At 41.9% G+C, this 14,539-nt stretch overlaps 2 protein-coding genes across 4 annotated transcripts in view; both read left to right on the top strand.

Moving 5' to 3' along the window:
• Positions 1 to 685, top strand: part of nucks1a (nuclear casein kinase and cyclin-dependent kinase substrate 1a) — a 19,756-nt gene extending 19,071 nt beyond the window's left edge. For both annotated transcript variants that reach the window (XM_015058396.1, XM_015058395.1), the window contains one exon: positions 289 to 685. In XM_015058396.1, coding sequence (XP_014913882.1) covers positions 289 to 551 — 263 coding nt within the window. In that variant the 3' untranslated portion in view covers positions 552 to 685. The remainder of the gene's footprint in view (positions 1 to 288) is intronic.
• A 6,794-nt stretch (positions 686 to 7,479) lies between these two features.
• Positions 7,480 to 14,336, top strand: LOC106963468 (Krueppel-like factor 15). Of its 2 annotated transcripts, XM_015058393.1 has the most exons (4): positions 7,480 to 7,758; positions 9,001 to 9,179; positions 9,267 to 10,368; positions 12,653 to 14,336. In XM_015058393.1, exons 2-4 carry the CDS (start codon positions 9,113 to 9,115, stop codon positions 12,819 to 12,821), a joined length of 1,338 nt encoding a protein of 445 aa, XP_014913879.1. In that variant the 5' UTR covers positions 7,480 to 7,758; positions 9,001 to 9,112; the 3' UTR covers positions 12,822 to 14,336. The 2 variants fall into 2 exon arrangements, with proteins under 2 accessions (XP_014913879.1, XP_014913880.1); XM_015058394.1 differs by lacking the exon at positions 9,001 to 9,179 and having other exon boundaries at positions 7,489 to 7,758.
• Positions 14,337 to 14,539: the final 203 nt, after the last annotated feature.

The raw sequence follows: 14,539 nt of genomic DNA, 5'->3' as shown, positions 1-14,539 counted from the left end.
AAGTCATAGTACTTCCCCTTTAAATAAAATTCTACAAAAAATTAAGCAGATTAAAATTGATTAAAAAAAATTTCCATGGCTAGTAATTATGATTCTCTATATAGAATGAAATTATTTTATTTTTGTTCCAGCCTCTCATTTACGGTCACAACTCTTAATCAGTTTTACTCCAGTCTGTAGAACTGTTCATATCATTTTTAGTGACTTGATGTGAAATATTTGCAGTTTTTTTTTTTCTTTTTAACCGATGAGATGAGTTGCCCTGAGCTCTTCCCCTCTGTCCTGCAGTCACCCCTAGCCCCATGAAGGGGAAGGGCAAGGGCCGCCCCAGCACCAAGACCGTGGAGAAAAGTTCACCCAAAGAGGAAGAGGAGGAGGAAGAACCAGAGAGCCCTCTGGAGGAGGAAGAGGAGGAGGCCGCCGAGAAGAAGGAGGAGACCTCCCCTGCCCCCAAGACAACGAAGGAGTCTGCAGGAGGAGACGAGGAAGAGGAGGAAGACGACGAGGAGGAGAACGGCTCAGAAGAGGAGGCGCCCTCTGGGGAAGACTAGAAGATGGCACCTGTTCCTTCCCATCCTCCACCTCTCTCTGTCTCTCTTTCATATGTTTTTCTTTTGTTGCTCTGCATTTAGGGTTTGTTTGTTTTTTTATTCTTCCCCTCCTGGTGGCCTGGCTCAACGATTTGGAGAATGTCTGCTTTTTTTTTTTTTTTTTCCAGTCAGCATCCCATCGCCTCCTCCGTCTCTGTAGGACAGTGAAGCGAGCGTCCGTCCTGTAGCAGAGCAGCAACCTTTCTTTTCTCCCTGTTTTACCGGTTCAGCCCATCCCAGGTGGTGTTCGGTATCGGTAGGCAAAGCGCTGTATCTCATGCACGTCAACACGCGCCGGGGTCTACGCCCCTCGTTTCCTCTCTGCTTGGTGTTTTCGGCGCCGCTGAATGCCGTGATGAGTTTTAAACACTTTATTTAAAGCATTTCTGAGCTCACTTAAAGGTCACGCTTGTCATTTTTAATCATTTTTCCTTCAGCTGCTTTTTGGAACAGTTTTCTCTGTTGTATATCCAGCTATATTTTATTTTTTTTTTTTTTTTTTTGAAACGGCGCCCCCTGCATGGCTGCAGCATCCTAACATCCAATCCCTTGTGCCAGGCACCTCCACATCCTGGTTTTATTTTTGTTGTTTTCAGAAAAATGCAACAAGAGGTGTTCTTTGTTTTGAGAGCTTAAAACAAGAATGTTTTTTTTTTCTCTCTCTCCTGTTGGTTCATTGTTCTAATTCTCTATTCAGATTTTTTTGTAATGTTTGTTTTTTAAGAAAAATAAATAAAATGTATCTTGATTTTAAAGAAAATCCATTGACCCTATCTAATCTGTTCAGTGTGACGGTGGGAGCAGCTCTCTCTCTCTCTCTCCCATCAGCTTTAGTGGTTTCCCGTCGGTTTCCCATCACTTCGGTTCTTCAGTACTTTGAGTTGCCCGCTTTAGCAGTTCAAGTAGACCAGGAAGCTCCGTGTTCGTGTTCATTTGTCTGTCGATGCCTTAATTTTCATTCGGTTAAATTATTTTTTTTCCACCAGTGGCTCTAATATCATCCCCGAAGGCCTGAGAATGTAACGAGTCCTCACGTTTCAAGCCTTTGCTAGCAAGGCGGCCGACGCCCAGCTCGAAACGAGTCACCAATTAGTCCGATCAGCAGACCATCCAAAGCCATAGACGATCTCAGAACTCGTGATTTGTAGATCAGGTGCAGCACTTGTGAGATTATCCTCTTGTGTTTGATGTCAAAGCAAAAAAAAAAAAAGAATAAAAGAATGAAATTGCTATTGCGATCTTGGGGACAGTGTTTTCGTACAGGTCGTCCTGAGGTCGCAATAGAAGTTCGTCCCAGCCGGGTTGGTATGGGGCGCCGGAACTTTCGTTCACAAGCACATTTGATTGTTTCCCGCCTGTCTGAGACAGCAGGTCAGTGTTTTTCTACGTTCAGGTCCCTGAATTGGCACAGAGTCCTTACAGTCCAGCTGTTTTTAAAAACTTGGAGGTTAAAAAAAAAGAGGCTCCTCTCTCCTCCTACTGGAGGCACATGGTTCTGTTCCTCTCTCATCCAGTCTTCAACTTTTCTCTGTTTTTACTTTTTTGTTTGGTTTCTTTTTAATCTACGTTGAGTTGTTCTGGCAATGTTAATGTAAGCTGACTTGTGATTCCTATGGCGACCAGGCAGTGAAGCTTTTGTCAGTCTAGTGGGGGGAAAAAAGGAACACTGAACTCTTCAATCTTTTTGCATGTTGTGGAAAAAGTGCGAAGCGATGATGTTGAATAAATGCTGGCAGTAGCAACATTGTGGTCTAAAGGAAAAGTATTAAACAATGTTGATAATGTTTTGGTTTCCCAGCTTCTAATAAAGGCAACCTACTTTTTATACAGATTACCTGCTTGTCTCATGACCTTCAGCTCTGTGTGAATGGCTACTAGTGTGTGAGATGTTTGGTTATTTAGAAAATTATGCACAAGGCTTATTTGTAACAAAATGCAAAGATAAAGATATCGCAGTAAATCACTTAAAAGATTAAGCTGTGTCAAATTTAATAGCAGCAAATTATTGTGTTATAAGAATGTTTTAGACAGGATGTGCTCTTTTAAATGTCTTAACTTCATATACCTAAAATTGAGTCCTTAAAATGTCTTGAATTTATTTTAAAAAGTTAGTTGGTCTTTAATGTTTTTCCCAAGTCTAAATTTTGTCGTGACAAATTTGTTTAATCCCATATATCCTATACTTTTTTTTCTCGTGGGACTTTTCTGCCAGTCAAAAGTATGAGTCGCTCTATGGAAGCATATTACGGTTGAAACTACTGCTAACTAGCTTTTAACATACCGGTGCTAGCTAGCTAGCTTTCATTACATCTATCTTTCCTAACTGGAATTTTCTCGCCAGTTGGCTGGTCAAAGTTCGTACGTTTCTGTGGAGATGTAGGTCTTAAATACTATTCACAGTGGTCGTAAAAACTGTCTTAAATCTGAGTGGGTGAAACCTGCAGAAACCCTGCTATTAAGATTAAAAGAGTGTAGTAGTTGTGAAGAAGAATGAATAGAAATTGTTTTCTAGCTTTTACAAGTCTGAAAATAATTAGCTTTTGTAGCATCTATAAAAAGTATCCCTTTGATGTTTTGCCATTTTTATTGATTTTACAAACCAATCAAGATCAACAAAATTTGACTTTTTTTTTACAAAAAAAGTTCAATAAATCCTTAAATGTCAAAGTGAAAACCGATTTCCTCAAAAAATGACAAATATTTAACCTACAGCAAGTGCATTACCCTCAGCACAGTCTGTGTGAACAGGCGTCAACCAGGCTGTACATTATTTTGATATTTGAACATCTATAGCTTTATGGAATATGAAGCTTTAGATCTGATCATTGATGGTCATTAATGAGTGTCTGCTTAGCCCTCACTCCATTTACAGAACTTAAAGCTCAACAGCACATGCTTCACTGCACAGCCATGTGTCAAATAAGTTTTTAAAATATTCTTCTGTGTGAGGAGTGATGGCGAGTGATACCCCACCGTTCACTGTTGCTAAGAAACCACACAGGAATCTTTACACTCCTTGTGTGCTGCATTATGCTGCAGTCTTCTCATCCATATGCTCTGCTTGGCTTGTAGGGATCGGCTTTCACCAAAATCTCAGTCAATTCAAGAATAATTTACTAATTAATTTACAATACCTTTTCCCACTACAAGCAGTCTGAAGCCTGAGGTTGGTGCCACTTGAAGGGATTTAGTTATTCTAACTCGACATTCATGGGTCGGCGCTCTGGCAGTGTGAGCAGGGATGCTGAAATATGCCCAGTAAAGGATAGCTGTGCTCTTTGAAAGGCAGTATTCTGAAAATCAACTGGTCTTTTCAGGACCTGTAAAAGGCCAAATGTTTTCTATTGACAACTGTGACTTCAGTTTTTACTGCTGTAAGAATATTATATGAGCAAGTCTTTTGAGCAGCTCTTTGAAACAATCTAACCCATCAACATGCCTGGACCTTCATCTATTGAGAAACTATTGGAAGGCTGTGCTGACATTTTAAGTTTTACCCAATCGCTAAGACTGCACCTGTTTAGCAGTATAAAGCTTGCCAGAAGTTGCCTGCGCTGTGAACAACTGTCCTCCACTGCCGAGAAAGAAGTGCTAAGCTGAACAACATGGCTGTTGATGTTAATTCAATATTTATATGGGTGGTCAAAACAGCTTAGTTCACTTCCTCCATTGCCATTGCTAGAACTACAGGAAGACTTTACAATTGTAAAACGGTGGCGAAAATCAGCATCATCGTTTGCAACTTCTGTTTGCTGATTGGCCTCGTAGAAATCCTACTGAAGGAATCTAGCTCAGTGGGAGAAATCCCAGATGGAGCTCTGAAGGGATGAGAATCGAGCAGAATTGCGTAGAAAGGTAATGACCAATCTATGAATGGTCTCACATGAGGAAACTGCTGCTGAGAACAGCTTTGCTAAAAAGTCAGATTGCAAATTAGCTTCAGCAGACAATTTGTCTTCAACACTTTCTGGATTTATTAGGTTTTCCAGAAACCTAATAAGATGAAAAGAATGGGAACCATCTGATGATCTGGGTCACTTTGGTCCAGTTATGTTCAACATATCAGGGAATAGCAGCAAAAATTACCAACACATGAGATACTGACCCGTCACATTAATTCGATGTCTTTAAAGTATGTGAAGTGAGTTGATGGCAGTTGCAGCATACCACAGAGATATGTAAGAGCAAATTTTGAAAAAAAAAAAAAAGAGTTTATTACACAAAACACAACAAACGTGTTACTGGTAAAGACTTTGGACACAGTTTGTTCCTAAACTTTAATTTTGCACTTTTCGTGGTTTGAAAAAAATGATATTGTGAATTGGTGCTATATAAATAAGCTGAATAGAAATATTCAGCTTATAATGCTTATAATGTCATGTCTAAAAATGCCAACTTTTGTGTATTAATGAAAACGTATGTAAATACACAAATGGCAGGGCTTTAAAGTTCATAGTAATTTGATTCCGATTAACTTTTTTCTGTTACTTTCTTTTAAGCTCAGCTGATGCTGTGTTGGGAGGTAATTTCATAAAGAGGGAAATTGTGTGTATTTTTTATTTTTTATTTTTTTTGTCCAAAGAGATGAATTGTGAGCGCACCTAAATATGGTAAACATGCAGTGTTAAGAAACAGAGTTAAAGTACATTTCAGTCCACAAACTGCTTGTTTTCTGTTTAATGTTTTCCTCATTTCTAAGTTCTGTTTTCCTAGAACAGATTGTTCGTTATAGTTTAGCCATGTGGTTAAACTATTAATTTGCTTTTGAAAGTGTGGCTGCTTTTGGCTCCACTGGACCACCAGAGGGCGCCTTTACACAATCCTTTTAAAAACACATTATAAGCGTTCCCTGGTAAAGACGTTTCGAAAAGGCTGTTGTTTATTTCCATAGATTATTTGGGACCAATGCTGCAAAGAATAGAGGGGGAACAGTTACTTTCTGAAACTATGCTTGGTACACACGTTCACACCGGAAATATGCTTGAAGAATATTTGATTTGCCCTCGTTTTTTTCCAAAGAGATAAGAGTTAATTGACAGATTTATGTATAGCTCTGATGAATATGTGTGAAAAGCATTAAAATAAGTTAGTTTGGGGTAGAGCAGGCGCTACAGTCCTCAACACAGATGTGATCCAAAACATATGGTCAAATCAACACTAAAAAGTTCAGTTAGACACCTTCCTCCATAACCACTGAAATTTGCAGAGAGGAATACACTGTGTTTATTATATTATCTTTACAAAGCTTTTAATTTCCACCTCACTGTTTAGGCAAACTGCAAACTGTAGGTCTTCAAAAGATTAACAGATATGTTCAGTCAAAGCATATTGAGCATCAAGACATCTGAAGACTTGTGTGTAAATGAGTTATTTTCCCAACAAGTTCACATTATTTTCCAGGTGGCTGGAGGATGGAGGAGCAAAACTGATTGTTCTTCAGCAAAAAAGAATTCCTACCAGTTTTTATATAGTCAGTCAATATAAGTACTTCATATGTACTTTTGCACATGGGCTCAGTAACAGAAAGTACAGCCATAAAGACTGAATCTATGTAGTCATAATAGTCATAACAATAACAACAAAAGACAAACAGTATATTCGGTTGGATTAAATGCGTCTTCCCTTAAAGGGATATGTCTGAAATGGTAGCGTCGTTGTGTTCCCAATGGTAGATAATGGGGTGTAATGTTACAAATAGCCCATGAAATATGGGCTATATGTAACATTCATCAATAACAGTGTCCATAATTAGATGAGTGTATTGTTTCATTTAAACAGATATGTTAAATAAAAGTGTTGCATTCATGTTGCAACTTCACCAATGAATGTAACAAGAAAGTCCTCACACTAAGCTTCCTGCCTGGATTGCCAAAGAGGCAGAAACAGTGAGATTTGCCATAGTTGGTAGATTAGATTTTTGTAGCACTTTTCAGGAATGCTGAAAATGTCCTTTTTGTGTTTTAAGGCTGTTTTAGGAAGCTTTCAATCCAGGCCTGTTTAGTCTGAGTTAATCAGTGAAGTTCGTTTCCCTATAAAGTCTGGTTCATTTGGGGAGGTGTGAATCTGTAATCAAACTCTGATCCACCTACATACCTGAGTCTTGTTTCAGTTGACGTGAACTCTGGTGTGGTTCGAGTGAACACCAAGCGAACTGGAGACCGCTACAAAAGCAGGAAGCAGGCTGTAGCGCGGGGCATTCTGGGTAAATACAATCAAAGCAAATGCTCGTCTAATGCTAGCGGGATAAACGGCTCGATGTCTTTTGCAAAAGACAAAAGAAAAATCCTACAACCACTAAACTCTGACGGCATTCCATTTTTATGCTTACAATATTGTGACGAAGGAAGTTGCGCTCAGTGTCTTCCTCAGAGGGTTTTGTGTCATTTCCTTCAGTGGTTGTTAGTGCAGTACCAACACAGGCGAGGGGGTAAACAAGTTTTTCAAAGGGCTTGGTTTGTGTGACAGTACAGTGTGAAAGAGAACCACGCCAGCTGATAACGTAACAAATGTTGCAATTTCGGTCACCAAACATTCTGCTGTTCTATGAGGTGAGAAAATCTCTGTTTGGTGAAGACTAATCTATCAATCCTGTTTATTCAGTATGAAGTGTGATCAGTCAAAAAGTTATCCCATTTTTTGTCATGCTGAAGGCACAGATGAGAAAACAGAGGCCTCAAGGTGACAGTAACATTTATTTACAAAAGAGAGCGAGAGCTACTCTGGTGCCTATTTATTGGTTGCACTGGTTTTGGAGAACAGCCTGGAACATGGTTTCCGTTGACATTAGTATTGCTATTTTTACTTAGCTCATTAACGCCACAATAACGACAACTACAGTTTTTTACTTCGCTCATTATCTTTAGCTTTTCAGCCTGCTTTTGGATAACACATGGCAGTCAGACTTTATCGAACAACAGCCAATCAGAGGCTTCCTCTTAAGGCGAGCCTCCGTGATGATTGACCAATCACAGCCTCGGAACGGGACCCATGCCTCCGAGTTGTGCAGCGATGCGGTCACGTGACGTGTGGAAGCGGAATGCCAACATGGACCCGTGGCAAGGACGGGATGTGAGCGTGCGACGACAATAACACGACGGAGGCGAGCAGAAAACAGCGAGAAGACGGAGAGAGGTCGACGCATTGTCGAGCCTCCTCCCGGTAACACACGGTAGGCTTAAGCTGGGGCGGCTGGGGGACTCCTGTTCGGCTCTCCTGGAGACTAGCAGGAGTATAAATAGAGCTGTGTGCACCCCCCCACCCCCTTTTTTTTGACCCAACCGAACTTGAAACTCGTGGATTCCTCCGCTGTGTAACCACGCGGCTGGCTTCTCCTCGTCAGACAGTTGCATTTTGGTCGGTTTTCTCCCCAGCTTTCCACTCTGCCTCTCTGTTGTTGTTTTTACCGTAGCTGCGGTTTGCTTTACCATATGCTCGTGGGCGCGTCGTTGCGGGCCGTGTTCCCCCTCCCCAACTCCATGCAGGCCCTGCTGCAACATGTGCCCCGGCTGTCTGACAGCAACAACAACCATTCCGACTCATAAGCAGCTTCCCACTGTAATCATAGCTGGTTATGCTGATCTGTACGGAGTGGGTTAAGGGTGGAAGAGCAGCAGGAGGGGAGGGAAGGGGGTGCTCTCATCCAAAACAGTCTCCATTTTAGATGAGCGTATTGATCTGTTTGAAGCTAAATAAAATGTTACAGGTTCACCAATGAGCCATGTAACTAGAAGGTCCTGTAGGTGGCTCTCGTTCAAAACTTCCTGTCTGGGTTGCCAACGAGGCAGAACGAACTTCCAAAATCTCCTGCTGTCACTGTAGCCCACTTAACTATGGTCAGTTTAGTTCATCACAAACTCATTCAGTCATGGTTGAAAGTAAGTACACTCTCTGAGTTTGGAGGAAAAACTAAAAAGAGCAGTATAACACATTGTGCATGTTGACTGAACATAACCCAGGCACATCTGAAACAATCTGATTCAGCAGATGTTTGGGATGTAAACTTTGTGATGCTTTCAGTTATTATTGTTTTGCGTCTATCAGCATCTTGACTTGGGAATTGTTGCCCAGGAAACAGTTCAGAATCTTCCAAATCTCTCAGATTATGAGGTGACCCTCAATATCATAAGCCCCATTTAACTGGGCCCAAAGTATTTTTGTTTCTGGTTTAAATTATTCCAATTCCAAAACTTTAGTTTTCTATTGCTTAAGCCTAAGACTGTCAGAATAAGCAATAAATAAATTAATCACATTGATCATTTCCATTTGCTTGCTTGTTTGTGTATAGTTTGCTTAAGCCAGGATCTGACTCCATCCACAACCAGGATTTTTCTGACAAACAAAACCAAATGTAGTTTTTTATTAATTTATTTAGTTTAAATTGGAGGTTTTATTTTTATTTTTATTTTTTTAGGACAGGACTCTCCTTTTTAGTCGGGACGTATTGGAGAAATCTGGAGTGTCGTTGCACTAGAACACAATCGCTGTTCCAGAAGTTCCTGCAGCTCCTATGAAGTGTTGCTCTCATGGTTTTTGGAACAACCCAGACCCGTTTCAGTATCCTCATCAGCTGCGAAGAAACGTCCCATTTCAGTAATGTTATTGTCTTGAATTTGAGTGAATGTTTGCTTTTGCAGCCACCAGAACACTAAAATCCTTCTGTGACTTGTTTCCCTGCAGGTTTCTGTGACTTCCTCCTCCGGGTGCTTTTTTTATTCTCAATGGTGTCCCTCAGCAGCAGAACACTGACTGTGGAGTCTGAACTGTTCAGGGACAGCAGCAGCAGCCTGTTCTCCTTCTCAGAGGAGGATGCAGTGTGCTTGCGCTCCTGCGACAGCCCCGGGGCCTTCCAGCAGGGGGCCCTGCACGGCTCCAGCCCTGAAGAAGAGGAGGAGGAGGACGAGAGCGAAAGCAGCAACCGGCTGGTTTATCGAAGTTCGACAGACGACGGGGGAGCGGATTATCAGGAGTCTCGGATGCCGGAGTTTTCTTTCCGCCCATCTTCGCCGTTCTCTCCCACCCTGGAGGACATAGAGGAGTTTCTGAAGGAGAAGATGGAGCAGGTGAGGGCAGACATGAGGAACAGCAGAGAGGAAGATTCTCTGTCGTCCTCTGTACCCTCGGCTTCATCAACAGAGACTAACAGTGAGCCATCAGTTGGTGCTTCCCTCTGCACTTCCTCCTCAGAGACCCCCGAGGAAGAGAAAGAGAAACACGCCCCCGTCCAGGTTGACCCGTCTCCTCCTAGTCACCCAAGCCCCCCTCCAGCCACGGTGACCCCTCCCGTGCTCCTCAGAGCTCCGGTGGTTCTTCAGCTGCAGCCGTTACCTCTGGCCCAGCCTCAGGTCCCCGCCGGCTCTCCTCCATCGGCCCCAAGCGGCATCTGGCTCACTCACCTGGTCATGGGGCTCCAGGGCGCTACCGCTCCAAATCTCACCCTGGTGGCCCCCCAAGTGTCCTCCACACCCACCACCGCCACCACCAGCCTGTTGCCACTCAGCAGCGATAACAAATCAGCAGACCAGAAGTATGTGAGGATTGCTCCTCTGCCCATCACTACAAGGACTCTGGAGATCACAGCGGTGGGGGGCTCCCCAGGGGCCGCCCTCCTGAAGGCATCGGCCCCCCGGGCAAACAGGACGTCGCCCACCGAGAGGGTCCACAAGTGCTCCCACCCAGGCTGTGGGAAGATGTACACAAAGAGCAGCCATCTTAAGGCCCACTTCCGCCGTCACACGGGGGAGAAGCCGTACACCTGCAGCTGGCCAGACTGCGGCTGGAAGTACGTCAACCTCAGATAAGATTCCTTCAGTTTTAGTACAAAGTGTACCTGATTGTTGGAGGTTGATGCATTTAAACCTGTTGAAATGTTACCATTGTTCTCTGCACAATAGCTCTAACTCAGTCAGCTTGGATGAAAAAAGAACTTAAAACTCAGAACAGGAGTTTTAAGTCCTTTTCAAATGGATTTGGGTCTGGACTTTAACTGGACCATTTTAACACATTATCTTTTGACACCAGTGCAGCGTGTCAAACATTTTATTTATTTTTATTTCACCTTTATTTAACCAGATATGTTGATTGAGAACAAATTCACATCTTCAACTGCGACCTGTTCAGAAAACATTAAAACATCATACAACAGAATAACAGAGTCATAAAACCAAGAAAAAGATAAAAATTCAACATGTCGATGTGACAAAAGTTTTAAATGAAAAGGAGTACTGGTAAGAAAAAGCAATCTGACATGGTTTACCTCTTCTCTCAAAAGTCAATTTGCATCAGCAACCATCATAGAAATCCCTCTAAACTGGCAGTATAAATGTAAATACATAAAATAACAACAAAGAAGATAATTATCTTTGTAATGATACAGCTATCTATGGAGTCAATATACCTCATTAGACCATGTCAGTATTTTATATTTTATTATTTTCTTAATTTACTTTTAATTTCTTAGTATACAAATATACTTTGGGCACTGTAAAAGCGACCAGTATGGAGTGTAGTTTTAATAGGGAAAAGTTCACATTGTATATTATTCTTTTGCAAGGCACTCTGAGATTTTTATTATTATTACTATTAAACCTTTATTTTACCAGGATTTAGAACTCAATTGATTACACAAAAAAACGGCACAGTTAAAAGAAAATGACAAGCTATGAAAAATAAACAGGTGCATGTCATTGAATCGACCTTTTAGTTTGGATGTCAAAGCTCCAAACGAGATGAATTCAGTCTGCTGTAGTTCATTGTGTTAAGTTCCAGGAAGAGGGAGCTGAGTGAGCATAAGCCTTCTTTTACCCAATGCTGAAATATTTACTGTCTGCAGAGGAAATATTTCAGCAATGTTAGCGAAAGAATCACTTTAACATCTGTCTGCAAATGAATGTCGATTAGACAGATTAGTGTAGCCATCTGCTGCCTATTTGAATTATTCTTACAGTTGCACAAGCGATCAGTTAGCTGCTAATTTGTCATTAAATTAGGCTAATTATGTTTAATTGATCCTAAATCAACATTTCCATATTTTATGTTGAGTTTTTCTATTTTTCATTGGCAAACTTTATGAATAAAGTTATACTACTATTGTTACATTGTCAGTCCTAAAATGTCCATGGTTAGTGTTAAAAAACAAAGTTCAGCATTCATTTTACAACACAAGAAAGGTTTATATGGTTTAAACCAGAAAAATGAATAGAAATCAGGAAGCAAAATGACAGAAGCTGCAAACCATAATTAGGACCCATCATTTATAATCCGTTACAGTGTCCTCTACATCCATCAGTGTCTGATTATTATATTGTGTGGGTTGTTTTTCAGTGCAGACCTGAAAAACAGGTGGTTGTTTTAAATGTCTTTTATTACAGTAGAATGGCATCTGCAGCAGCGTCTCCCTGGTCAGCAGCAGCTGTCTATTAAGACACTGGTGTATGTCTGGTCATGTGACCCTAAAACCACGCAATAACAGACACACTGAATGGTGTTTGTCCTTGTTTGGTTTAAAAGACATTAAGGAAAAGAGGATTTTATTTTCAAATAAATCTTTAAGTAAAAATAAATAAAAGTGAATCTAACAACAATGTAAAAAGAATTATCCTGGGTTTTTTTTTTACATTTTACAAAAAGTTTTATAAAGGATCCTTTCTTCAGTATTACCTGTTTGGTTATATTACTTGAATATGAGCATGTTAAAAGGCTGGGATCTGGTTAGATAAGATCACAATTACAGCATATGTGTAGGAAAACCACCCTGAACATATCACACCCACTGTGAAACATGGTGGTGGCAGGTTCATGCTGTTGGGAAGCTTTTTTTTCCCCTCACAATCTGAGTTTTAGCATTACTGCAAAGAAAAGTGAGTAAAAATTTCAAGTATGTATAATTGCTAAAGTGATGGAGAAAAAACTTACAGCTTGAATTGGAGCAAAACATGATTCTACAAAGTATTGACTCAGGTGTTGAATACAAGTGCATGCCACACTTTGCCAAATGTCTGTAAACTCTACTGCTTTAAGTTGTGCAACATCTTCCTCACCCTGACCTCCTGCTCTCACACGCCCAGGTTCTCCCGATCGGACGAGCTGTCTCGCCACCGCCGCTCTCACTCGGGCATCAAACCATACGAGTGCACCCTGTGTGAGAAGAAGTTTGCCCGCAGCGACCATTTAAGCAAACACACGAAGGTCCACCGCAGCTCCCGGCCCAGCAGGGTGATCCGGACCACTGTGTGACCGCTCTGGGTCTGTGCGAACCAGGTCTGGGGCTCAGGCTTCCCTCAGGACTTTTTGGTGCTTTCACAAGCAGAACTTTCCGAAGAATCCGGAGAGCTGGCTGTTGTTTCCCTCCCTCCCCCCCACGGCCCTTTCTGGTTTCCTTCCTTTCTCTTCCTCTCTGCCGTTCTCCTGTCAATCGTCGCATCTGAGGAGTTCACCTTATACAGAGCAATCAGCCACCTCAGGAAAAACTGAGCTGAGAGAAGACTTCATGTCATCTACACGCACATCACAGGAGACAGTCATCCTGAAGCCCCTCTTCCAGCTACTGCTTGCACTACTGCTCCTGGAGCCTGGAACTGCCAGCAGCTTTAGGAAGAGGGACATTAACTAATAATGGGAACATCTGTAGTTGTATAATTTCTCCTCTTTACATCTGGCAGTTGTCCCTCTTCCTTGAAGCCAAATTTCAGGGTTCACATGCACAAGAAGCGCCTAACGTTTTCCTCTTCTGTGTCCCGGTTGGTGTCATGTGATCCAATCAAAAGGGTTGGATGACTACGCTCCTTGTGGCAGCGCTCTGTCCTGGGTGCAAGTATTAACAGCAAAGCAGAAGACGCAGTTCAGAGCTGCCGTTGCATTTCAGAGACAATCAAATTGTACCAAACTCTGGGCTTTGCTCAAAATTATGTAAATCTGCGCAGAAATTCCCAAGTTAGTATTTTATGCAATCAACACTGGCCTTTCGAAGCATTCACCCTATCATGAGCCACTTTATCTGGACCTGTATGCCCAATCTCTTGATCGCTGCCTTTTGTCATGATCACCAACCTGTCTTTATCCCATTGCTGTGTTGTTGTCCGATGACTGCTCGTATTTAACTGTGATTCCCAACAGGGAGGTTGCCAAACCAGAAATCCCTGTTCCGGTCCCGCAGGAGAGTGAAAGCGACACTCTCGGTGCATGACCGTCTATAAGCTCCTTGTTACCAGCAGATCAATGTGCAGCCGACTTCTGTGGCCTCAAGAACCGCTGGGTCCGGTGGTGCAATGGTGACATGAAACACTGCTCTTACTTTATTATAGTAGCACTTACTGTAACTATCATTATGTTGGATTTTAGCAGCAACAAAAGCTAGTAGTTTAAATAGATGAAAAAGCAGCTAACATCTGTCCAATCATGCGGATTAGCATTAGGCATGGGCCAGTTAAAGGTGTCAGGGTATGTATGCCATGTATGTCTGACCTAGGTCAGCCACAGGGTCTCCTCTCAGTGGGTCGTACCCAGAAAACCTTCAGAGGGAGACAACCTCGTCAGATGGTTAAACTACCGCAACTGACTCTTTTCAGTGCAATGGAGCATCAGCTAAACTATTTTCTATGATTTTAAAGTGCTTTTAGGGTGTTTTCACACCTAACAGTCCGGTGGACTCGGTTCGATTAGGGACCAAAACGGTAACATTTGTTCCATTTTGAGCTGCTGTGGTTCACTTTCACACTACACTGTGTCAATTGAACCAAACCCTTTGAAAAACGTTTTCCTCCCCTCGCCTGTGGTGGCGCTGCACCAAGAATCACTGAAGGAAACAACAAGAAAACCTCCAAAGAAGACACTGAGCGCAACTTCCTCCTTCACGAAATGCAAACAAAAATGGAGTGGCGTCAGATTTTAGCAGCAATGTCTAGCAAAAAGACAAAACTGCTTGCGGTAGTCTCACAGGTTTGTTCTAGTTGTAT

Source organism: Poecilia latipinna, unplaced genomic scaffold, assembly GCF_001443285.1.
Source record: "Poecilia latipinna isolate Pla-1442-1.1 unplaced genomic scaffold, P_latipinna-1.0 Scaffold1537, whole genome shotgun sequence".
NCBI lineage: Eukaryota > Metazoa > Chordata > Actinopteri > Cyprinodontiformes > Poeciliidae > Poecilia > Poecilia latipinna.
The sequence above is the reverse complement of the archived record's forward strand: the minus strand, read 5'-3'. Positions and strand labels throughout refer to the sequence as shown.

Excerpts from the sequence above, each read along its gene's own strand:
- LOC106963468 (XM_015058393.1), top strand. The coding sequence starts at position 9,113 with ATGGTTTTTGGAACAACCCAGACCCGTTTCAGTATCCTCATCAGCTGC. Across the intron at positions 9,180-9,266 it reads CGAAGAAACGTCCCATTTCA|GTTTCTGTGACTTCCTCCTC; the intron begins GTAATGTTATTG and ends GTTTCCCTGCAG. Across the intron at positions 10,369-12,652 it reads TGGCCAGACTGCGGCTGGAA|GTTCTCCCGATCGGACGAGC; the intron begins GTACGTCAACCT and ends TCACACGCCCAG.